Genomic DNA, 26,491 nt, shown 5'->3' with positions numbered 1-26,491 from the left:
ACTGTGTGGAAAGTTTTTTAATTTTAATGATTTGCCAGATTTTTCATGACCTGAGATTCTTCTCTAGCACGCAATTATAACTTATAATCTAGATTTTAAACCCCACTGGAAATACTAATAGAAAACAATAGGGTGTTTGGATTGGCAGTTCCTGGTTCTTTCATAGCTACTACTTAGGGCCTGAGACTCTTTATATAAAAAAGATAATAATTAAATGGCATTTACCACATTTATGAAGTAAGGGATCATGCATACTATCATTTATAGCTGAAACTGAGGCTTGAAGAAGTTAAGTGAGTTGCCTATGATCTCTCAGCATGCAAATATGAGAAGGAGGTCTCAAACCCTGAGCTCTAGGATATTTGTTCTATTATAGACACATTGCTTTGACCTCCCTTCGTCTAGAGTTAATGCTAAGTAACGTTTTACCCCACTGATAACATTGTATTTTCTTTGTTGCCATTGGTTTGTTTGGTTTGTTTGCTAATCTTCTTTGAATGTTGTCAATCTGGGCACATGTATTAGACTTCCCTAATTTATCAAGCAGGAATTGATGAATGACAGTTGGGAGGGATACAGGTGAAGATACTGGTCATGAATTAATAGTTGTTGAAACTGGTTTCTGGGTACATAGGGGTTCATTATACTATTTCCTCTACTTTTAAGCATGTTTGCTATAATCTACAAATGAATGCACTGTTCAATGATTAATCCGAAGTAGATCTCTACCTTGATTTTATATTGAATAATGTATCATTTCAGGAAAGCCTTTGAAAAAGCCTTAAAACTAATCTAATCCAATCAATCTCCACGCACTCCCTTAAAGGAAAGGAAAACAACAACAGCAACAAGGAAGAAGACCCAGAGATACCTTGTGAGTATAGAGAAGGAGAAAGCAGTGGGAGAGACCAAACTTCTGTCAACTATCTCCTGCTATCATCTCTCTGCTACTGTACTGTATTACACCCAGCACCCCACCCCACTCCCGTCATTTATTATTGTGCTTTGCTTTTGTTTTTCAAAACAGAATTGTTACAAAATTTAACGTTAAAATGTCCGCACTACCTCCTAACACCCCAATCCCAGGTCCAGGTTCAAGCTAGATAATCTCCAGAAGATTTCTAATCCTTCCTGAAATAAAACCTGTACCTTGAATGTAAAGTTAAAAGTGTAGGTTAACAGACTTCCTGCTGAATATATGCTCAGGGGACAGAAGAACCTATACCTTTCATTTCCCTGCCCACGTGACAATGTTTTTGTTTTAGGGTAATTTCTAATGTTCCAGGAAGTCCTCTGCCAGTAATGCCAGCTCCACCAGATACAGTAATTACCGTATTGACGTTACTTGTTTTCAAGGCGAAGAAAGTTGAGGTGCCTTATGAGGACAATTTCGGGATTTTCGAGGTCAGAGTTAAGTCATCATTTTTTTAACTTATTAAGTGTCCACATTGCGGATCCGAATAGAGCTAGTTTTTGCTTTGTTCTTTCAAAAATTCACCACTGATGTATTTCTCAGGAGTATCTGGGGCAGAAAACAGACTACGCCACTCTCACAGAAGCTCCAGGGCTACAGGAAGCGTTTGTAGTAGCAATACGCCTGCGCAGCTGTTTCACACAAAATCGCCCGCTTTCCCTCGTCCCTCTAGCAGGGGGCGCTGTGAAGTAATGAACTATTCTTTCTCTCAGAGCTCCGGAACGGTGCTTAAAAGGGCTGGAGGTGAAGTGGGCGAGGGGCGTTCTATCCTTGACTGCGCTTGTCTCTATCGCCCTTTGTCCTCCAGCCTCCCCGGGCGCGTTGGGCTTGCGGGCGAGGTTGCTAGGCGGAAGCGCGGTGGCGGCGGCTGTCGCTGCTGCTGCTGCCGGGGCGTTTGAAAAGCGGTTACGCAGGCGACGAAAGGTCTTCTGGCAGCGGGCTTGTCTCTCCCTGCTCACCGGCCGGGCTGGGCGGCGGAGTGGCTTTTGTCTTGGATCGGGGCAGGGTTAGGGGTTGGGCTGGCGGTCCGGAGCTGGGGAGCCGGGCGTGCTGCAGTCCGCGGCAGCACGGGCCGGCGGAGCGGGGCCCCAGCGTCAGAGGCCCGCGGCAGGAGGGCGGCTGGGCCCCTACCGGGAGCCGCGCGGGGTGCCCCGGGCTTCCAGCGACTCATCCGGGCCCCTCTTCCTCCAGCAGACCCCGCCTCCGGGCCGCCGACCACGACCATGGTCTCCAAGTCCGACCAACTCCTCATAGTCGTATCCATCCTTGAAGGTGAGCGGCCCAGGGCTTGCTTTTGCAATTGCTGCTCCCTGAATTTGAAAAGAGTAGTGTGGGACCGAGTCTTTTTTAACCGAGTCTTTTTTAACCTTAAAAACCCTGTTATTTTTGCGTTTGTGGTCCCCAGAGACGTTTCAAAGTTGTACGTAGTGAGGCCTGTTAGGCAATTGATTAAAAAAAAAAATCTCAAGAGAGTACGAGAGCTAATAGGGATAGGTGATATTTAGCCTGAGTAGTCCCAGAAAGTCTGGGAAAAACGATCTCCACCAGAAGTAGCACATCGATGACTTTTACATACGAGCTGAAAGTATTCTTGGAAAGCTCCTTCTCTTTAACGGGCTCTAGGTAATACCATTTCTAAGAACTTTGCCTTTGACTTGAATGACTTGAATACGTGCTTCCTGCAATTTCAGAAGTACTGCAGAGGCCTTTCTCTTTAGGGCTCTTGATGGAGGACTTTACAGATGACTGATTGTTAAGTGGGTGTGTTATACATACTTAGAAATTTTGTTTGTTGAATGAGTGGCATTTGTTTATCGGGAACTCAATATTCAGTGTCGGGCACTGTGCTGGGAATATAAGAATGACAGTGTCCTAGTTCTGAAACCTAGGGTGTAGCATGGAGAATGTATCAACAAGTAATCCGTCAGCGTGTAGGAGAGGGAACGACCACCTCTGGGGAAGTTGGGGAAGGTTAGTTTGTCAGGAGATGACATGTTTTGGTTCTGGAGGATGATTAGGAATCCATTAGATGAAAAAGAAAGAAAGAACGTTCCAGGCTAAGAGTTAAGAGCTAAAAGCATCTAAGGCATGGAAAAGTAAGCCATGTTTTGGGATTGCTTAAGTTTAATGAGTTTGGAGAGCAGATGGTAGGAAAGTGGAGATCATAGGGTTAGGGTTAGGCCAGGTTATGAATAGTTAAGAATTAACATGCCATCTTGAGTAGGCCAGAGGCATGGCTGAATTTTTTTTTTTTTTTTTAATCGGTAGGTACTTTGTGGAGGCCTGGCATTATTTGTGGGGTCAAGGAGAAGGTAGGAAACATTGTAAATCTAATTTTTTGAGCTTTGGGGAAAATTGGGATGCGAGACTGACCAGAAGCTATAAAGAGTCAGAGTTGGGAAACTTTTAACTGTAGATTACTGTTTGTATAAAGATGTGAGACTGAAATCCCCTTATAATTTGATTAACAAGCTTTTGGATGTAGAATTGCACCCCATGCTGTGAGGAAACAAATATCAGGTGCTCTCTCTCTTTTCAGTGACCTAATTGTCTACTTGGTGCAGGAAACAATAAGTTGAGATGTAATAAAAATATGTGATATGAACTGTAAACATAGGTTTTGGGGGAAGGATGGGGATGGTGACAGAAGTGCCTTGAGTGATGATTAAGCTTTAAATAGGTGAGGCTAGAAGGAACATCATTCCAGTGGTTGGGCAAACCAGGCCAACATAGGAATGAGCATGGTGGGTTCCTAGAACAGTGAAGAGGTCAGCTTAGAGGACCAGAGTAGTGGAGGGGGAATATTTACGGAGTATCATGGTAAGAAATACGCTGTTAATAGTTGGAGTGGGTAGGCCTTGGCAGATCTTTAAAGCCAGGCCAAGGAGTTTAAATTTGATGTGCTTAGGAGTAGGAAACAGTCTAAGTAGGGGAGTGGATTTTGCAGGCTTCACAGATTTATGCAGGGTAGAGATCCTGGAGTCAGGGATGTCAGAAGCTGTTGTCAGAAACATACATAAAACTGGCATGTATTCCTCCCTCCAAACTGTTCCTCTTCCTGTTTGTTTGTAGTTCATTCACCACGCTGTTGCCTCAAGCCAAGAACCTGGGAGTCATCTTGAATTACCTTCCCATCCCAACTTCCAAATAGTTACCTAATGTGTTGATTCTATTTTCTACATAATAGTATGTGCTAAATAAAAACTTTTGAAAAAATGAATTTTGTGAGTGCCTTGGTTAATTTAGTTAACTTTTGTTATCCACCTAATCTGTTGAAATAATCTTTTCAGAGGTCTGTTTCCTAAATGTTTCCTTCCCTTTGGAAAAACATCTACTTCTACATTACTATTTGGAGATAATCTTTCTAAAATTTGATTTCCTTAAAATCCTGTCTTAAAGGACCTCTTGCCTACCTTTTTGGTCTCATGCCCCTCCGGTCATTTATCCATATGTTAAACAGCACTTTAACTATATTGAACTGTTTGCATTTTCTTGACCATACATCTGGCAATGTCCTTTATTCAAAAGAAAATGATTGAGTTCCTACCATAAGCAAAATTTGGGTTGTGTATTGAGTTCCAAGGATGAAAAAGACAGGATTTCTGTTATCAAGGTGTTGATTGTGGGGAGAAGTAGGCATCTTTTTGTTCCACTGTATCTCCTCTGTTCCCAAGCTTGTTGGAGGATATAGTGATGATGGTCTGACTGCAAATACAGGTTCTATGGCGCATATGAAGTTCATTTGGGAACCCAGTTGATTGTCTAGAGCAGCTGAAAATGAGGTCTAGAGAGAGGCTTTTGTTAACGCTAATTGGGAAAGCCATGCCATATGTATTAAGACTCCCAAGAAGGGAGTTTCAAATGATAGCCTTAGGTTGAAATTCACAGTTTGTAATAAAGCTCTTTCTGACCCCAGCTTAACTCCTGAGTAGTTTGTGCCAAGGAGAGTAGCTGCAGGAATGTGTTTATTTGACTGTGGTTAAGATTCTCCTCCCGGGAGAGATCTCTAATTGGGAGGACTAGTTGTCTGAGTGCAAGATTCTTACTGCTTCTTTGGTGTTCCTTCAGCTTCCTGTTTTCAGTTTTTAAAATCTCCACTAGACCCTCAGTTCCTTGAGAACAGGTAATCAGTTTTATTCTATTTGCATTCTGCCATCTGGCATAATGCATGTCTCTGAATATCCTCTCAGTGAACGTTGAAGGAATCGGGTCAGGCAATACAGGGAAAAGTGATATGTATATAGAATATTTTAATATTTCTAGGTAATATACCATGTTGTCCTTGAGAATAGAATAAATGAATTCATGCTTTTATTTTTCTTTGACTAGGGAAAGCATTCTTAAACAGAATTAACAGGAAAATTAAGATGCAAGTAAATATTTTTGCCACTTTGAAAATTTCCAACCCTCCAGCTGGCTTTGTTGAGTATTGAGTATGTTTTAGTAAAATCTATATTTGGTTTAAAGACATTTTAACTCTTTAATTACAAATATTATTTGTATCATTGTTGCTCCAAGTGTGAACCAAGGATAGTAGCATTATATCACCTGGGAGTTTGTTAGAAATATAGACTCGCATGCCCCTTCCCAGACCTACTGAACCATAGTTTGCATTTCAACAAGATCCCCAGGTGAATCATTTGCACATTAATGTTTGAAAAGCACTAATTTATAAATTATAGCTTGCAATTTGATTCATGTTTCTTTTGAATCATGAAAGTATATCTGTGAATATGTATTCATGAGGTAGTTTATGGAATGTATGATGTCAACCACCCTTAACATATATTAATTTTTAAAATATGTGCTAAATTATCCTGTTTGATTTTTATGTACTTCCGATTAATTTGTGGAGTCTTATTTTTCTAGGTCGTCATTTCCCCAAACGTCCAAAGCATATGCTTGTTGTAGAAGCAAAATTTGATGGAGAACAGTTGGCTACTGATCCTGTGGACCATACAGATCAGCCAGAATTTGCTACTGAATTAGCCTGGGAAATTGACAGGAAAGCTCTTCATCAGCACAGGTGACTGTTATTTTCAATTTAAAGTGGCATCTTTATTCTCCTCTTTTTCAGACTTTTATAAATAAATTTATATTTCTCTTAGATTACCATCATAATAAAAATAACATTCAGTGAGATTTTTTTAATGTGTAGGAACTTTTCAAAGTACTTTGCGTCTGTAATTCATTTAAACTACGAAATAGGTATTATTACTTCCCCCACAGTATGGATGAGGAAATTGAGGTCTAAGAGGTTTGGTAACTTGCCCTGAGTCACTTACTTGGATAGAAATAGAGCCCAGGCAGTGTAATTCCAGAGCTTAAGCTTTTAACTGCTACACTTAGCTGCTTTTTGTTTTGTTTTCCTGAAGTGTGAGACCGTAGATATTCTAGAGGTACCATGGTGATACCTGCCCAATATTAAATGTGGGTTACAATTTGTTATAATTTCTATTAATTCATACATTGTATATTTTACCTGCCTTGCCAAGGATAAATAGAGGCATCCGGTGAAAAGTTATGAAAGTAGTTATATTTTATTAGTGTAGAAAACATTTAAAGTTGTAACATCTTGTTTATTTCATGAGCTTATGACCAGAAGCAGACAAGAACAGTGATACTTGTTATTTAAAAAAGGATTGAAAATACATTAACCTCTAGGAAACTTACAGTCATTTCAGTACTTGCTCTTTCTCAGCACTAAAACAAATCAAAATGGAAAATTAAAAAAAAAGTGAAAGCAAGGAGTTTATTTTCTTCTATTGTGAATCAGTCCATAGATTTATTTGAAGGGGTATTAAACTCTGAATATCAACTTTGTATTTCTTCTCATTGACATGTAGAGTATGTCCTTAGGGTATTGCTATAAGATGCTAGTGTCTGCAGTTGTGGTTATGTTTACAGTTGTGTTGGTACCAACTGCTACCACTCTGAGTATTGTAGGCTGAGAAAATAACACAGATAAATTGTACATATTTATGATTTTGTGCCAAGTGCAGGTTTCATAGTAGTTCCAGTATATAAAAATAACAAAATTTAATCAGTTCACTTCATGAGCCTCTATAAGTGTTCCAAACTCAAAAAGAGCCCATGCTATATTAGACAATATCATGCTTATGAAACATTGTCATGTTATGTTAAATTATTGTCAATTTAAATTTTAATAGTGTATGAAATATGCGTTAAAACCAAAAAACTCTTAGAAGACAACACATGGCAAAATCTTCAGGAACTTGTATTTGTCGGTGGGTTCTTATATATGACACTAAAAATTTGAGCAACAACAAAAATAGATAAATTGGACTTCATCAAAATTAAAAACTGCTGTGCATCAAAGGATATTATCAAGAAAGTGAAAAGACAGTCTACATAGTGGGAAAAAATAGTTGCACATCATATATCTGATTGAGTTTAATATCCAGAATACATAAAGAACTTCTAAAAATGAACAAAAAGACCCTCCATTTAAAAATTAGGCAAAGGACTTGAATAGATATTTCTCCAAAGATCTACAAATGACCAGTAAGCACATCAAAAGATGTTCAACATCATTAGTCTTAGGGAAATGCAAATCAAAACCACGAGATACTTCACATCCACTAGAATGGCTATTGTCGAAAAAATGGAGAATACCAAGTGTTGGTGAAAATGTGGAGAAATTGGAATTCTCACATGTTGTTGGTAGAATGTAAAATGATGCAGCTGTTATGGAAAACAGTTTGGCAGTTCCTCAAAATTTAAATATCAAATTACCATATAACCTGGCAATTCCACTCTTAGTTATATATCCCAAAGAGTTGAAAGCAGGGATTCAAATAGATAATTGTACATCAGTGTTCAAAGCAGCATTATTCACAATAGACAAAAGGTAGATACAACTCAGCTGTCCATTGACAGGTGACTAGGTCAACAAAATATTGTATATGAATATAATGGACTATTATTCAGCTATAAAAATGAATGAAGTTCTGATACATGCTACAACATGGAAATCATTGTGCTAAGTGAAATAATCCAGACACAAAACTACAAGTATTATGATTCCGCTTATAAAATTTAGAATAAGCATATTCATGAAAAACAAAGGTAGATTAGAGGTTACCAGGGGGCTGGGTAGAGGGTGAATGTGGAGTTATTGCTTAATGGGTGTAGAATTTCTGTTTGGGGTGATGAAAACAAGTTTTGGTCAATGGATGGCAGTGATCATAATACTACATTATAAATTAATGCCACTGTATTGTACACTTAAAAATTGTTAAAATGGCAGATTTTATGGTATATGTATGTTACCGCAATTAATTTATTATTCTGTGGTGTTTAATTACTAAATTATTTTGATTTTTTTTATGTATGTAAGAGCTATAAGCATACATGTAAATTTGTGGCTTTTAAGTTTGTGACAGTGTTAAGTAAAATAATTTAAAGTTAATCCTGTGGATTAGTGGTAATTTTTTGCCTTTATTAAAAGGATTCTGTATTAGAAAAGTTTTAGAAACATTGACCTGGATGATAGCCTCTTAGATGAGAGAGACTAAAGTTTTGAAATGTTTTATATATTACTTAGTTGGTATATAGATAAGTAGAAATAATTAATAGTTCATTCTCTCTAGTTGAAGAGTTTTTCAGAAAATATGGACTGGAAAAATAGCTTATTCAACAAAATTATAATTGATTTGATAGTAGTAGGTAATTTTTTCCAAGGCTAATAGAAAGTCATTTCAATATTAAACAAAAGCCATTTTATTTATCAAATAAATTTTTATTGTACAGGCTACAGCGTACTCCTATCAAACTCCAGTGTTTTGCCTTAGATCCTTTATCTTCCACCAAGGAAACCATAGGTTACATTGTTCTGGACTTAAGAACTGCCCAAGAAACAAAGCAGGTACTGACCGTTAAGGCATTTTGTTAATGATTGTGTTAGACATTTGATTATTTTGAGTTGATGAAAAGCTCATGGAATACTGGAGCTGATAGATCATGAATTTGAGCCAGTGTGACAATTCTTGTGTTTTACTTTATGAATTTGAATTAGGAAACCCTGACCTTTTAACTATTCCTTTGACTTAGTACCATCTTAGTACCAAACTTCTCTCAGAGCTCAAACTTATGTCCAAGTTACCCTTACCTCAAGCTCAAGGTATTCAACTTCGAAGCTTTCCTTTCAAAGGTATTCAACTTTCAAAGTTTTCCTTTCCTTCCAGTATTCCCTGCTTCAGTGACTAGCAGCCACTTTCCCTCTAGTTACGCAGACTAGCATATGGAAATCTTCATTGACACTTCCCTTTCCCTGCCTCCATTTCACCGTTGCCAGTTGATTTTTTTTTTCCTCATGATCCATCTACTATCTCTGCCTTTTCACTGCTGCCACCCCAAACTAAGCCACCACCATTTTTCATCTTGGCTATCATATAGTAGCTTTCTAATTGGTCTCCTGCTGTCCACTCTCTGCATTTCTTATGTAATAATCAGTGTAAGCAAATTTACTAAAATACATTTGTTACGGAACTAACCCTTCCTTAACCCCACCTCCCCCCAGTAAAATAGAAAAAAAAAAGGAAACCCTCCTGAATGTCTTCTTGTTGCCCTGAGGATGAAGCCAAAGTTTTCACTATGGCATATTAGGCTTAATGTGACTTAGTGCTGCTAACCTCTGCAGCCTCTTGTAGTTCCACTTCTCCTCCTCTTCTCTCTAAACTCTTACTGATTTTCATGTAAATGCTTTCTTCCCTAGGCTTTTTAAACATGCAGTTCCCTCTACCTAAAGTAGCCCTGCCTCCATTTCCTAATTAACTCTTATCTTTTAAGTATCATCCCAGACTTGAGCAGATTCCTTTGTTGTTTGTGATTTCCTAGCACTCTGGACTTTTCCTTCATAGAATTTTTCCATGAAGGAACAAGTCATAGTAAATATGTGATTATTTGATTGTCTAACCTCTGTCATGAAACTATAAGCTTCTTGTGGGTGAACATCTTTTCAGTTATGCTCAGTACTATGTTCTGGGAACCTAGGCTAGTGAGCATGTGGTAGATATTTGCAGAAAAAACATTCAGGGTCATTTTCTTTTCATCCCTGACGTTTTTCTTAAAAGAGATCCAGCTGATTATTAGTGGAGATCTCAAACAAGAACTTTAGAGTCCTGACTCCTGTGTTAGTGCTTTTTGTTATTGAAACATGCTGCTGCTTAAGTCTAGAAATATCCTCCAACCTTTTTGTGCCTTATTGACTTTAGAAATTCTTCCTTTCAGTTCTTCTCAATATTATACCTTAAAGAAAAATAAAGTAGCTGTAAGATTAATATCTTCTCTTTTATTTTGAAGCCCACCATTCTTGGATTTAAATCTTAAATTAGGATTCTGTGAATAAAAATTTACTTGTTACTAACATTGCTCTTGGTGATAGCAATGATATTTGCAAATGATCCAGTCACCTTGCCCCAAATTTGGAACAATTTTAAAAAGCTTGAAACTCTAAAATTAAAAGAAGACTTGTTTTTTTACCCCCATCCTAGGGTGCCCATCACCTCTTTATTCCTTGACTTTATCGTGAAAAAGGTTTTCCTTCTTTACTTGTAGATCCTGAACCAAGAGCCATGGTTGCACCTCTGACTTATCTCTTGCCCAAGTTCTCTCCTGCAACATGTACATGTCTGGAAGATACTTCTCTAGTCACTTGGTTTGCCAGAGAAGATAAATACTTCTAGGTGGAGGGTTTCTGAGAGAAGAGCTCGTGTTTCTAAATGCAGTTGGCATTCCTTGTGCCCTTGTTTAATCACTTAAAACAGTTTAGCAACATATTTGTGATCCAAATTAAGGAGGAATCTTTCAAAATTACATAGTTTTAGGAAAACCAAATGCTGTTTTGCTTATCCTTTTCTGTTGGCCAGCAGAAATATTTGAAGTTGGCCAGTGGAATGTTTGAAGTTCAAAATAGAAAGATTTTTTATAAACAAATATGTTTATAAACAGAAAAAATCCAGATTTATTTTTCTGATTTATATCAAAAAATATATCATAAATTCTGCGAGTAGCTAAAAATCTGTTTTTCAGGCTTATACATAAAATTAGAAACTATGTTATAAGAAATATAGTAATGACTGTATTATGCATTTTTACCTTTAAAAAACAAGATTGTGGATTTTTAAAAATTTAAAGCGTAGTTAGTCCTATTTTACTTGAATATAAAACAGCAGTTGTGGGTTTTGATCAGTGTAAGAGCCAGTTGTTACCATACTTTCATGTAACAGTGGACAAAGTAAGAATGCTCTTTCTAAGCATTGAAACAGTGTCCCTGCTCAATGTAGTGTTTCCTACATTATTGATATGCATATTCTTGGGCCATGAGACTTTTCAGGCTGATTTGGGTACTAAATTTCTGAGGGTACTCGGAGGAGGGGATAGTCAGGTAATGTAGGGTACTTCATTCTATGAGAAGTTCTTTGTTTTAGTATCAATCTAGTGCGTGGTTCATAACCCAGAGCTCTACCATTAGACTTTTATTTTAATATTTTGTTAGTGTTTTAATTAACACTAAGCTTTGCTTTTCCTAATTTGACATATAGAAGAACAAAGCTGAAACATGGCAGGCAAAAAAAGGTTTAATACCAAGTATGGTAAATGAGGAATTAGGGAAACTGAAAATTAGTAGTCTTTGTTGTTACTCAAGGGGTGAGGTGGGTTGGGGGACATTGGACTAAAGATAGAAAGAAATATATTGTGTTTTCTTTACTTTAATATTTTACCTATTGATACATAAGAATGGAAGCAAGAAAGACAACAGAAACTACTTTGTTTTTTCAAAGGGAAATTCAAATGATGGCTTCCTAAACAGGATTAATATCTTTTGAGGAAAATGTGGGGCTGGGGTGGGGGTGGGGGACAGACTTTTAAAAAGAGAAGTGCTTGGTTTGGGTGTTCTTTTTTCACTTTTATTTTTTATTCTTGTTCTGGTTCTTTCTGATGTAAGGAAAATGTTCAAAGATATATTGTGGTGATGAACGTGTAACTATGTGATCATACTGTGGACGGTTGATTGTATACCATGGATGATTGTATGGTGTGTGAATGTATTTCAATAAAACTGAATTTAAAAAAAAAAAAAAAAAAAAAAAAAAGAGAAGTGCTGAGAAACCATAGGAAATTTATTCAGAACCATTACCAATTTTTTTTTTTGTCTATTAATTATTAAGGTGCTTTGTTGATGTTTTGTTTTTGTTGTTCTCTAGGCACCAAAATGGTATCAGTTGCTGAGTAATAAATACACCAAGTTCAAGTCTGAGATACAGATAAGCATTGCTTTGGAAACAGATACAAAGGCACCAGTGGATAGTTTTAAAGCAAAGGGAGCACCTCCTAGAGATGGAAAAGGTTTGTGTGTCATTTCTAAAGGCATTCTCTGAGAAGTTTCATTTTAGGATGAGAGCTTTAGAATGGGAGTGTTACTACAGGAAAGTAACAGCAAGATTGTAAGCTGATTTTACTGTAGTGCAGCAGAGAAATATTGTGACATTGTTACTCATGTTACATTTATTCCTCTAGCAGAACAAAGCAGAATTGTGTATCGTTTTGAAAAATTGCTACTTAAGAAAATTTATTTTCAAGGAGGAGTACAGGAAAGCCAAAACTGTTTATATGGTCTCTATTAACTGAACTGTAGTTTAACAAAACTTTTATGTTTCTTTTTAAACATTTTTGAATCCCCATTTTTTCTTGAGTAAAATGATGGAATTGGATGAAACAGTCTCTAAGGTCCTTTCCTACTCTAGTATTTTATGATTGTACCTTCTGTGTAAATTTATTTTCTGTGGGAGATGAAGATAAGTTTCTTTTGGAAATCAGAGGCGTTTTTACATAGTGGCAAATAGTGAAATTCAAATAATAGGTAATAGGTACTATACTGTATTTCAGTCATGTTGAATGAAATGCCCTGGGGTTATATGTAAAATTAACGTTTATAATGCTGTTTCTATGGGCACATATATTCTTAATTCATAGCACTGAATTTATAAATCAATGCCTTATCCTAAAAGTTTAATTGTGAATTGGGAATGGCCTTTTGGATTGAGATTATAGAAATTACAGTTTAGTGTTTTAATAGAAACCGTATTTACTTCAACTTCTCTGGCTGGTTCTTCTTAACTTCCTTTTGGGCTTTTCTTCCTCATCTCATCCTTTGAATTTTTTGTTTTTTTAAATACAATTTTACTGAGATATAATCACATAGCATACAGTCATTCAAAGTATACATTTAGTTGTTCACAGTATTGTCAAATAGTTGTGCTTTCATCATCACAGTCAAACTTTGAACATTTCATTACTCCAAAAAATAAAATGAAAATTAAAATAAAAAAGAATATCCAAGACATCTCCTTTCCCTTCTCCCCCCATTGTTCATTTACTTTTTTAAATACAATTTGAGATATATTCACACACCCTACAGTCATCCACAGTGTACAATCACTTATTCACAGCACCATCATACAGTTGTGTGTTCATCACCAGAATCAATTTTTGAACCTTTTCCTTACTCCAAAATAAAGGTAAAAGCAAAAATGAACACCGAATGAAATCATTGCCCTCCCCCCATGTGGGATCTGACACCCAGGGTAGTTAATCTCCCTCACAGTGGAATATGACTCCCTGGGAGGAATCTAGATCCAGCATCATAGGATGGAGAACATCTTTTTGACCAAAAGGAAATGAAATAAGCTTCAGTGGCAGAGATTCCAAAAGGAGCCGAGAGGTCACTCTGGTGGACATTCTTACGCACAATATAGACAACCCTTTTTAGGTTCTAATGAATTGGAATAGCTAGCAGTAAATACCTGAAACTATCAAACTACAACCCAGAACCCTTGAATCTGGAAGACGATTGTATAAAAATGTAGCTTATGAGGGGTGACAATGTGATTGGGAAAGCCATATGGATCACACTCCCCTTTGTCCAGTGTATGGATGGATGAGTAGAAAAATGGGAGCAAAAAAAAAAAGGCACCCAGTGTTCTTTTTTACTTTAATTGTTCTTTTTCACTTTAATTTTTATTCTTATTATTTTTGTGTGTGTGATAATGAAAATGTTCAAAAATTAATTTTCTTGATGAATGCACAAGTATATAATGGTACTGTGAACAATTGAATGTACGCTTTGTATGACTGCATGGTATGTGAATATATCTCAATAAAATTGAATTAAAAAAAAAAAGAAAAAAAAAAGAACACCTAAATCTTTCTATCCCCTCCATTACACTCTATTCTTCATCTAATTTTCGTCCCACTTTTTCCACTCTCTGTCCATATACTGGATAAAGGGCATGCGAGCCACAAGTTTTCAGTCACATAGGCACACTATGCAATCTACATAGTAATACAGTCATATTCAGGAATCAAGGTCACTGGGTTGCAGTTTGACAGCTTCAGGTTATTTCCCTCTAGCCATTCAAACACACTAAAGACAGAAAGTTGATATCTATATAGTGCATAGGAATGCCCTCCAGAGTGACCTTTTGACTCCATTTGAAATCTCTCAGCCATTGGAACCCTACTTTGCTTAATCTCTCTTCCCCCTTTTGGTCAAGAAGACCCTCTCAATCCCACAATGCTGGGTCCAGGCTTATCTCCAGGAGTCATTTCCCGCATTGCCAGGGGGATTCGCACCCCTGGGAGGCACGTCCCACGTAGTGGGGAGGGTAGTGAGTTCACTTGCTGAGTGGGCTTGGGGGTGGGGCGGGGCACATCTGAGCAACAAAGAGGCTCTCTGGGTCTCCTAGGCACAATTATAAGTGGGCTTAGCCTCTTCCTTGCAGCAACTAGCCTCACAGGAGACGGCCCCCAGATTGAGGTTTCGGCCCACTAAATTGGCAGTCATCAGTGTTTGCAGGAAAATCAGCAATAGCCCAGGTAGGGAAGTCCAACACTTCTGCATTTCTCCCCAGCTCCCCGGGGGACCCCTGCAAATACACTCATACTCTCTGCCCATGTCACTCTGGCCATCCTTTAAATTTTAAATAGATCTCTTCTCATTCTGTACACACCCTTCCTGTGTGATCTTATCTGTTCCCTTGACTTCAGTAATACTGTTTATATGCTGAAGACCCCCACCCAGGTATTCAGACCCAAATATACAACTGCCTTTTGGACGTAGTTGTTTGGATTGGAAAAATAAATTTCACAGATGATGTGTTTTGCCAAGATGCCAAGAGTTGTAAGTTGTGATGCCAGGATAAGAAACCAGAAATCAGATCCTAGAGTCTTTATTAATTTTTTCAAACTTACAGAAAAGTTGAATTATATTATAAAGAAGAATTCTTCTCCCAAACCACTCAAGAGTAACTTGACTTCTTAATGAACCTGAATGCTTGAATGTTTATTTCATGTAAATAAAGGATATTTCCTACATAACCATGATATATTCATCAAAATGTAATATTGAGCCATTTCTATGACTTAATCCTATTTGTGTTTCACTAGTTGTCTGTGTAATATCCTTTATAGCCAAAGGATATAGTTTAGAATTAGGTGTTGCATTTAATTATCATGTTTCTGTATTTTTCTTCAGTCTGAAATAGTTCTTCAATCTTTCCATGACCTTGAACTCTTGAATATTACAGGTCATTATTTTCTAGAATGTCCCTTGACTTGGATTTGTCTAACATTAGATTTAGGGTATGCGTCTTTGACAGGAATACCACAGAAGTGATGCAGCGTTCTTCATATTGCATCTTAATCAGGTGGTAAACAATTTTTATTTGTCCCATTACTGATGATGTTCACTTTGATTATTTGATTAAAGCATTGTGTGTTGGTGTTCTCAACTGTGTACTCTTTTTTCTTTTGTAATTAAATGTTTTGTGGGGTGATATTTTGAAATTATGAAAATTTTCTGTTCTTCAGCCTTCGGTTTATTCATTTATTTGTATCAGTTTGGACTCATAGTTCTCTTTTTATTTAGTTGGTTATGATCGTTAACTATTATAATTTATTTGTCCCAGATTTGGCCAGTGAGGGCATCTTCAAGCTGCTTCTATTTCCTTTTAACTGTCCCAATCATTCTTTGATCTTTTTCTTGCTTTCTGGTTCCAGGCTCATCTTTTCCTTTCCCTGTCTCAGCCTTGGATTCAGCCATTTCTCTAAGGAGTCCTGCTTCCTTTTAGTAAAGAAGGATGTTCAGACATCAAGGTCTGGGTGCTAGGTATGCTCATTGCTATGGGGGTGTCATTGTTTCAAGACCCTTTGAGTTCACAAAGTTGGAAAATGTGTGTGTGTGTATACATACACACATATGTGTATAGACACACACGTATACACATTATGTACATACACACACTATAAATACCTAAATATATTTGTGTATTTTTATACACATATACTGTTACATCTATATTTTATATTCATCCATATATATATATTGAACAGCATCAATTAACATTGACACTTCTAATTCCAGTTCTACACCATAGTGTTCATTCTTATTTTCTCCTTTTCTATACTTGTAACTCCTTTCCCTAACAATGAGAAATCTGCCAGAGCTATTATTACCTTCTGAGCTCTACTGTTCTTACTATATAATGGCTACTCAAAGTGTTTTAAGGTGTTGGATAATTTAATCTTCTCAACAATCCTTTAAAAATTTTGCAGAGGGAAAAATGGAAACAAAAGGCCATATGATTTCCTTATATAACTAACTAGTAAATGACAGAAGTGGGATTGGAACCTAAGTCTATGTGACTCAGGAGTCTGTGCTCTTAACCATTGTACTATTTTCAGCCAGTGCTACAGTAAGCATATTATCTCTTTAGGATTAACTCCTAGAAGAGGGAGTTCTTGGTTATAGGGTATGGATATATATATATATAATTTTGATAAGTCTGTACCTACCAATGTTGAGAGTGCCTATTTTCCTGTATTCTCTCCAATACTGGATATTGTTTAATATTTTAATTGTCTGTGCGTGTGTATTTCGCCAATTTGAACTGCCCTCCCCCCAATCTCTTCAAATGGAAGTCTGTTTGATTATATCGATTCTCTTCTCAAAATTATTTTCATGGTTTTCCCCTGTTCTTAGAAAACTATCCAAATGTTTCAGCATGGCATTCAAGGTCTCTGCTTTTGTCCCCAACCTTACCTCTTTCTCTGTTAGTCCTCACTCTGTGATCCAGCATACCACATTTATTTCAGCTCCCTAATTTTATTCTTTCTCTTACTTCTGAGGCTTTCTACCTATTGTTCTTTCTTTTTTTTCCCCCCATCCAGGCATCTTTTCTTGCTTTGCTAATTCTTGCTTATTCTTCAGTTCCCAGTTTAGCTTCACTTCCTTCAGGAAACTTGTGTTAGATGCCTTTTCTTCTGTGGTTTGTAAAATGGAATTTTTAAAAATGAATTATCTTGTTTCTGAATATGGCTTTCATGTACAGAAAGAAAACGGTGCTTAAATAAGAGTTTTTTGGAGAGTGTATACGAAATTAAAGGAAACGTAATTGAGATTTTAACTATATCCATGAAAACTTCCAAGCAAATTAAACAGTATAATCCAGCTTTTAAAATCTTGTCATGGTTTATGGCAAACTACAATGTAGTTTAATTGTTTGTTTCTTTGTAAAGTACCTGCCAGCCTCTCTGGACTTGACCCCAAGGACATTGTGGCAGTGCTGAACGAGGAAGGAGGCTACCATCAGATTGGACCAGCGGAGTATTGTACTGACTCCTTCGTTATGTCAGTGACCATAGCATTTGCCACCCAGTTGGAGCAGGTGAGCTTTTTTTCTCTGAGATTTAGTGATTCATGAAGAATTTGAAAATGCATTAAAAAAAAAAAACAAAAAATACCCACAAAAACTCTTTAACAATTAAAACGATTTGCTATAGACTTTTTTACTTTTTAAAAATGTTTTCTTTCATACCAGAAAACATTTTTGCTTTAGGAAAATAAGACTTGTATGATCTTGGTAGTGTTAGTAAGAGAATAAATTAAATCTCTCAGCATTAGAAGAATGAACATCAGTAAATATAGTTTTAATCTCTCAGCATTAGAAGAATGAACATCAGTAAATATAGTTTTCCTTTGTACTTTGTGGCATTAGAAGGACTGGTATGAAAGGAGAGTATTTTTTTGAAGTATTGACCAATTCACATTTCAGAGGAATTTACATTGTTGGGAAGACTGTGTCTCAGTATTATTTTAATGACTGTCAGGTCTGAGATTAGATTTTACTCTATTTACATGCTAACAAGTTAGCCTGTTAATTTTTCATGGGTCTAGTAGAAGACATATGATTCTTGGGTCAGAGACAAAGGGTTTTATTAATCTTGGCACTATAAGCAGCATGAATATCAGCATATTTCCTTCAGTTTCTCTTACCATCAGGGTCCACATCCATGATAAAGAAGGACCCGGGTAGTTGGTCCACAGGCAGTGGAATTGTGTCACAGATGAGGAACACTGAACTTGGAATCCACCACTTTTGAAAACATTAAGCAGGCTTGGTCTTTGTCTGGGAGGACCATATTACCTTATCTCACAAGGTCACCGCCTGCATAAACAACCCTCAGAAATGGCTTGTGTGAGAGAGTGGTCAGGGCCTTGCAGTCTCAGCACACTCAGCAAGAATGTTCAGGGTCCAAGGCAGGTTGCCTCTCCCAGCAGTGGCCCCAAGCAAAATTATCTGTTATTCCATTGTCCTTTCCAGGATCAAGTCCAGTTTTCTTAACATTATTTTGATCTATAGCAGCTGAAATAGTATTTTCAAAAAGAGAGAATATGGCTTATCTGAGTGTTCACTTTCTTAGAGGCACAATATTCTCATGTGGTCCACATACACAAGTGAAATATGCATTACTGACTGCATTTTTTAAATGCAATTTTATTGAAATATACTCACACACCATATAAGCCACCCAAAGTGTACAATCAGTGGCTCACAGTGTCATCATATAGTTTTGCATTCATTGCCACAGTCAATTTTCGAACATTTTCATTATTCCAAAATACAGAAAAAAAGAAAGAAATATATAAAAAAAATTTAAAAAAGAAATAACACCCAAACCATCCCGTACCCCTTATCCTCTCCTATTATTTTTATGTTTTTTTGTGATTATTTTATTACTCTTCTGCCCATACACTAGTTAAAGGGAATGTTAGTCACTAGGTTTTCACTATCACACAGGCACACAATAAAATCTGTATATTATACATTTATCATCAAGAATCCAGTCTACTGGATTACTATTCAACAGATTCAGGTATTTCCTTCTAGCTATTCTAACACTAGAAACTAAAAAGGAATGTTTAAGTAATGTGTAAGAATAACCTCCAGATTGACCTCTCAACTCTATTTGAGATCTCTCAGCCACTGAAGCTTTATTTTGTTCCATTTCTTTTCCCCCTTTTGGTCAAGACAGCATTCTCAATCCCACGATGCCAGGGCCAGGCTCATCCCTGGGAGTCCTGTCCCTCATTGCCAGGGAGACTTAAACCCCTGGCATGTCCCACATGGGGAGGGTAGTGAGTTTATATGTCAAGTTGGCTGAGAGAGAGAGGCCACATCTGAGCAACAAAAGAGGTTCTTTGAGGGTGACTCTTAGGCATGATTATTACTAGGCTTAGCTTCTCCATTGCAGGAATAAATTTCATAAGGGCAAGCCCCAGATCGAGGGCTTGACTTATTAAATTGGGATTCCCTAATGTTTACGGGAGTGCCAGGAATTCCCCATGTGAGGAAGTTTAATATTTCCACATTTCTCCCCAGTCCCTTATGGGACTTTGCATGTATTTTTTAAATTTTTTGCCCAAAGTACTGTGGGGTGCATTGGGGTATCATATTAACCTGTACAGAATAACAGGATCTCATTCCCCATTCTAGATTCCGTGCAATCATGTTGTTTAAACTGACCATACAGGTTATGTTAGAAAGCATACTACAGAGAATATGAATTTTGTACCAAATAAACATCTCTTAAATAACAGTCAAAACTCAAGAACAGATGTGACTGGTGTAAGAGCTTACAGTCCACAAACCTTTACAACAAGCCTCACTGAGTACTCTGCACTCCAGCATTGTCTATTGTCCAATCTCTGTCCACATTCTATCGTCTGGTACCTATGCTTTCGAATTCAATACTCAGCATTTCCTCATTATAGTAATTTTATATTAGTGAGGCCTTACAATATTTGTCCTTTCAATTCTGGCTTATTTCACTCAACATAATGTCCTCAAGATTCATTCACCTAGTTGCATGCCTCACAACTTCATTCCTTCTTGCAGCCATTCAGTATTCCCTTGTATGTACATACAACAGTTCACTCTTCTGTTTACCTTAGATGTACCCTTAGGCTGCCTCCATTCATAGAATCCTGAATACTGCTGCCATAAACACCAATGTGTTAAATGTCTATTCGTGTCACTGCTTTCGGTTCTTCCAAACATATGCAGGATCATATGGCAACCCTATACTTAGTACTGCATTTTTAATTGACCTACAATATTTATCAGGTAAAGATTTTTCTCAGGAAGTGTGTTTACCTGCTAGAAAAAGCACTTTCTGTATGTATTCTTTGAGCATTTATTCTTTCTCTCCTAATTTGGTATTGTCATTTAGTCATTTACACTTTATATATGTACTTTTGTCCTTCCCCTTTCCTTATTTTTCTTCTTCTCATCCTAAAGCTCTGCCTGTGGATTGCCTCAGGTTAGCATGCCACTTGGCTGGGTGCAAAGCCAGATGTTCATTATATATATATATTTAAAATTTATTAGCCACAGCATAACACTCCTAGAGTCTGTGCTTCAGATAATTAGGAGTTTACTGTATTTTTACTGTGTTTTTGACATATTTACAAAGCATTTAAATTGCCTTTTTATTTTTAATATTTTTTACTTCCTAGGAAGACAGAGAGGCATAATTGATAATTTTTATCAATCACTTACTGTGCTTTATGATCTGTGTCACTAACATTGTGCTAAGTACTTTGCATGTGTTGCAATTTAATCCTACAACTTTAAGGGATTATTATTTTCATTTTGGAGATGAAGAAACTAAGTCTTAAGGAGATTTTACAGTTGGCAAATGGGCTGGGTATTTCTGATCATAGAAGTGATGAGCTTCCATGCTCTGCTGTTCCCGTATTATGCTCTATTGACTCTTAACGGGGTTTGGAATAAAATAAATTTGACTTGGCATCTCATTCTTAATATGGACTAGCTCCTTTAACTTAGGCAAGTTACCTAACTTAACCTTTCTGGGGTTTGATTTTTCTCAGTTGTATGATGGTGATACTACCAGCTATGTAGATGTGCAAGGGGAATGAGATAAGTAAAGTGCCTAGCACATAATATTGCTTAGCTTGTATGTGAGCAGCTACATTTGTATGCTAAAAGCTTGTTGTGGATAATTGACCTATTGAGTTCACAACTAAAATTGATGCAGTTCTTGGTAATAACAGGTAACATTTTGGGACAAATTATGCTTTCAGTGTAGTTAAACACACACACACACACCATAGATTAATATATGGCAGGCCATTTGCTATCTTCATTAAAAATTAAGCCAAATAGGTTGTCTGTCCCTTTATATTGCTTAATATTTCTTGTTTGCTTTTTTTTTTATTCTTTATATACAAGCAAAAAATTTTTAAAATTACTAAGATACTGTTTTTCTTCTCAGCCCATTCAGAGGCAATGTGGGAAAACATCTAGCAATAAATGTACATATTACTTCTTCAGGTGCAAAAACAGTGACTTAGAGCATGATACATCTATAAACTTGTAGGAGAATGGAAGAATGAATTTGTAGCAGGAAGACTGGATGGTTATAATTTTCTTTCCTTTTCCTAAATACTGAAAGTGAAGGGTAAAAATATGTAGTCTCTAAATCCTAGGAAAATAAAGGATTTTTAAAAGAGTCTCCATTGTGGGAATTATTTAGAATTAAATGTACCATGAAATATGTAAGGATCATCTTTATTTCTTAAAATTTTTTATTGCTTTTCTGATTATAGAAGAAAGAAAAAGAAAATGAAAGCCTCCTCTAAGTACACTCCTCAGAAATAATCACTGTTAAGGGCAGTATATTTTTCCCAGACATTTTCTCATTCACAGAATAATAACAGCTAACTATGTGCTAGGCATTGTTGTGGTGTTAATCACCTTTAACCCTTCCAACAGCTCTAGAAGAAATGGAAACACAGAGTGATTAAGTAATTTTCCTAAGATTGCATGATATCCATTAATAGAACCAGAAGTTGCACGGCAGGGGGTTGGCCTGCGGCTGACACCAGAATTTGTCTTCTTAACAACTATGTGTGTAAGGTGCTGCCTCTCTATATAAATCCATAAAATTAAAATCTACATAATTAAAATCTGTATAATCAAACAAATACATTTTAGAGTGTATAAGTAAAACAACTTAAATTTATTGAGTATTTACTATGTTCCAGCTGCTGTCCTGGTTTTTTTTTTTTTCAACTTTTTATTTTGAAATACTTTCAAACTTAAAGGACAATTATAAAAATACAGAACTTATACAGAGAGCTCCCCTATCCTCCCAGATACCCAGGTCCATCAATATTAACATTTACTACATTTGCTGGATCTTCTTTCTTTCTTTCTGTCTCTGTTAATCCATTTTCTGAACACTTGAGTGTAGGCTGTATATATCATGCTCCTTGAATACTTAACTACTGCCCTGTACATTTCCTAAGAACAAGGATATTCACTGATGTAATCACCTTAAATGCAGCTATCAAGTTCAAGAAATTTTAAATGTATAGAAAGCTTACAGTCTATATTCCAATTTTTTCCTATCTTCCAATTTTTTCCTTTCTCCTTTCTTGTTAAATCCTATCAAGGATCATGTATTACTTTTAGTTGTCATTGTTTCTTTAGTTGCTCTTTCTGTTTTTTTAATTGTGGGAACATTCGTAAATAACAGACTTTCCCATATCAACCACTCTGAAACATACCATTCAGTGGGCTTAATCACATTTACTATGGTGTGGTACCTTCACCATCTTCCATTACTAAAACTTTCCCATCTCCCCAAACAGAAACCCTACACCTCTTTTTCATTAACTCCGCATTCCCACTGCCCACCTCCTGCCACACCCCTGGCAACTTGTACTCTATCAATTCTATCTCTATGAGCTTTCATGTTTTCCGATATTTTCTTTGTAGTTATTATGGGGCCTGAATTTAACATCCTTTACCTGCTTTCTGGAGCTTTTGAGGAAAATGCTTTTGCCAGTTCTTGCTGGTGATTCATAGCTTCAGTGGTTGGATGGAGCCGTGAAGCATCTCACTCCACCATCTTGACCCTGTTGAATATCTCTGTGCTGTTTTAATTTAGGTAGTTAATATTTTTATTTTCACAAACTATACAAATGGTCCTGTCTTTTTTTTAACCTAACAGTATATTTTATATAACTATCATGGTAGTGTACCAGTATATAGCTGCATTGTGTGAACAGCTATAATATATTTAAGCAATTTTCTGTGGACAAGTCAATATTTTATATTTAATTGCCATTTTAACAGTGTCTAGTAAACATTCATAGCCTGTTAGAAGATACTTTATAGGACAAGAATTCATTCAGTCATGTGGCCATTATACTAGCAACTTTGAGAAGTTGCACTCCTTTGTGAAAGCATCTTTTTGCATTGTTAACTCATAGATTTCTAAATTTTAAGTGTATTAAAAGCTTTTTGATCAAAGGCCTGGATTAAGATGCTCTTAAATGTCCTGGATTAAGATGTTTAAAAAATATTTTCTCATTTATATGGTGGAGTCTCTGGTGGTGGTATAAGAATAAGATGAAGTTAAGTATGAGGAAATAGGGAAGTTCAATTTAAAATATTTTACCTCCTTTTTCAACAGACAAATCTCTCGCATATTTGATACAAGGACCAGTTGAATGAAAAGAAAACATTTAAAACAACATAGATCTATGAAAGTCTTATTCTCTTTGTGCTTTTCTATGGCAAACCTTTAAAAATTAATCCGAGTAGTAATTTGGTAGATTTAGAAATTTTATTTCAGTGGTTGATTTTAAGGCCTTCAAATAAAAAAAATTCTCAACATTTTAGCAAATATTCTTGGAGCACAGTAGACATACTAATCACTTTTAATGGTTTAGAAAGTAATATTCTTCTCTTTTTCTTTAAATGTTTAGTTAATTCCATGTACGATGAAACTTCCAGAAAGACAGCCTGAGTTTTTCTTTTATTATTCTTTGCTGGGAAATGATGTTACAAATGAACCCTTCAATGATTTGATCAACCCAAACTTCGAGCCAGAGAGAGCATCTGTTCGCATACGTAGTAGTATAGAAATTCTTCGTATTTACCTGGCTCTTCAGTCTAAACTACAGGTAAGTATTGCAGCAAAATCCTTTGTATTATAGATGATTTTTCAACTTTAGAGAGGTACTTAAACTTTATCCTATTTCAGTAGTGGAGGTCAACTTTCCAGTATAGTGTTTAATTTTTTAAGGGTTGGCCTGACTCAGTGAAGTCATTGACCTAACAGTTACTTTAGAATTTTAGGAAACATACGTTCTTAACCAGATATTGAGAAAAAGAGGAATATCAATCATCAGTTCTTTGTTAAATTGTACCTCAACCCCAGAACTGTGGGTACAGTCCAGGTTTGGTTATTGTTAGTGGAGATAGTAGCTGTAGGCATAAAGATCACACCTAGACTTCAGTGATTATACACCTTAATGCTATTGAGAGCAAAGGGATAGCTTTCTAAACCTGCCTTTGAGTTAGAGTATGTTTTGTAAACTGTTTTTACATTGACCTCTATTTAAAAAATGAATCTTAACTGGTGCATATTACTATTCTATCTTTTATGAAACTTGCTCTTGGTCAAACTGAATTGGAATAGTAAAATAGAGGGTTAGTGTAGTTGTTTGTTTGAAGTATTCTTAGTAAGTAGATTTCACTTGCATTTTGGGTGGGAGATAGGGAGCCACATTAGGAAATTTTACTAGAACTAAATTTTAGAGGTGGTTATGTTGAATTCAAGATAATTAGAAAATTGAAGATTATATAGGATGATGAATAGCCAGAATAGATTTTATTCTCTATCTAACATATCAGTCATAGCAATCCTTATCACAAGTATTCACTTAGATTCTAATGGACATTCAAGTCATAAAAATACTTTTTCCCAGTCCATTAAAAATATCACACGTAATAACATTAAGACTAAATTACAGTTCTCCCTAAACTCTGTCACTGCTGTTATTAAAGCTAAAAACATTTTTTTATGGAGTGTTTGCTTATTGCCTATATAAATGCTTAGTTTACCAAAGTTTCATTATGGTAAGTGAAAAGAATATTTTTTTTTAATGTATACCTGAAATAGTCTATTATTTTGTGGTTGTCAAAGGTGGCTACACTGAACTTTTGATTAGCTATCAGTGATTAACAGTACATTCCACCCTAAAGTATTCCTTTTCACCTTTACTGTTAAACACTCAGTTTTCTATATGAAGTCTGAAAAGCAAGAAAAGAGAGAAAAACACTCAAGGTGTTGTATGTGTGAATAAAAATTATTTGAGGTTTTTTAATTTCCAAAGTGGGCTTGTTTCACTGACTTGTTTTTTAGAACTGTGTTTAAATTATTAAAATGGAAATAGAAGAAAAACGTTTATTTGTTTTTTATTTAAAGAAAGAACAACCCACTGTTTTGTTTTCTATTACAGTTTTTTTTAAAGTATTCTTAGATTTATGTAAGGATGAACTAAATATTAGTTACTTTTTTAAAAATATAATGCCAATGTAAGTAAATGGGTCTTGTTTGAGGAATTTCTATATCTTTTAAAAACAACTTTCTTGCTTTTAATTGTTTTTATTATTACTAATCTTGTCATTGTTATGTTTTACTTTTATTTTTGTTGTGGTAGCATATATATCACACAAAATATCCCATTTTAACCTTTTTAAGTGTTCGATTCAGTAGTATAATTACATTCACAATGGTATACTACCATAACCACCATCTGTTATCAAAACTTCTTCGTCACTGCAAACAGAAATTCTACCCATTAAGCAATCACTCCTGATTCCTGTCTTCCCCCAGTGCCTGGTAACCTCTGTTCTACTTTCTGTCTATCAATTTGCTTATTCTATATAGTTCATATATGTAGAATCATGCATTATTTGTCTTTTTGTGTCTGGCTTATTTCACTCAACATAATTATGAGGTCCATCCATGTTGTCACATGTATCAGAACTTCATTCCTTTTTCTGGCTAAATTGCATTGTGTATGTATACCACATTTTGTTTATCCATTTATCTGTTGGTGGGCACTTGGGTCATTTCAATGTATTGGCTATTGTAAGTAATACTGCTATGAATATTGGGTGTGCAAATATCTATTTGACTCCTTGTTTTCAGTTCTTTGAGATATAAACCTAGAAGTGGAATTGCCAGGTCATGTAGTTATTTATTTATGTAATTTATTTTTTAAACTTTATCAAAAAATTAAAAAACAAACAAACAAACAAAAATTTCAAACAA

General features: G+C 36.0%; 1 protein-coding gene across 8 annotated transcripts in view; it reads left to right on the top strand.

The window, feature by feature from the left end:
* The first annotated feature begins 1,304 nt into the window (after positions 1 to 1,304).
* CEP120 (centrosomal protein 120) overlaps positions 1,305 to 26,491 on the top strand; it is a 120,369-nt gene continuing 95,182 nt past the window's right edge. Inside the window, exons 1-8 of one of the 8 annotated variants that reach the window (XM_037801085.1) lie at positions 1,486 to 1,897; positions 2,165 to 2,245; positions 3,242 to 3,285; positions 5,843 to 5,999; positions 8,747 to 8,861; positions 12,202 to 12,343; positions 17,573 to 17,721; positions 24,135 to 24,332. In XM_037801085.1, the coding sequence (XP_037657013.1) occupies positions 5,872 to 5,999; positions 8,747 to 8,861; positions 12,202 to 12,343; positions 17,573 to 17,721; positions 24,135 to 24,332 (732 nt within the window). In that variant the 5' untranslated portion in view covers positions 1,486 to 1,897; positions 2,165 to 2,245; positions 3,242 to 3,285; positions 5,843 to 5,871. The other 7 variants (XM_037801083.1, XM_037801081.1, XM_037801086.1 and 4 more) reach the window with 7 other exon arrangements.

Source organism: Choloepus didactylus, chromosome 13 (genome assembly GCF_015220235.1).
Source record: "Choloepus didactylus isolate mChoDid1 chromosome 13, mChoDid1.pri, whole genome shotgun sequence".
NCBI classification, from domain to species: Eukaryota; Metazoa; Chordata; class Mammalia; order Pilosa; family Megalonychidae; genus Choloepus; species Choloepus didactylus.
Note: the sequence above shows the minus strand (reverse complement) of the source record. Positions and strands in the feature narration are given on the sequence as shown.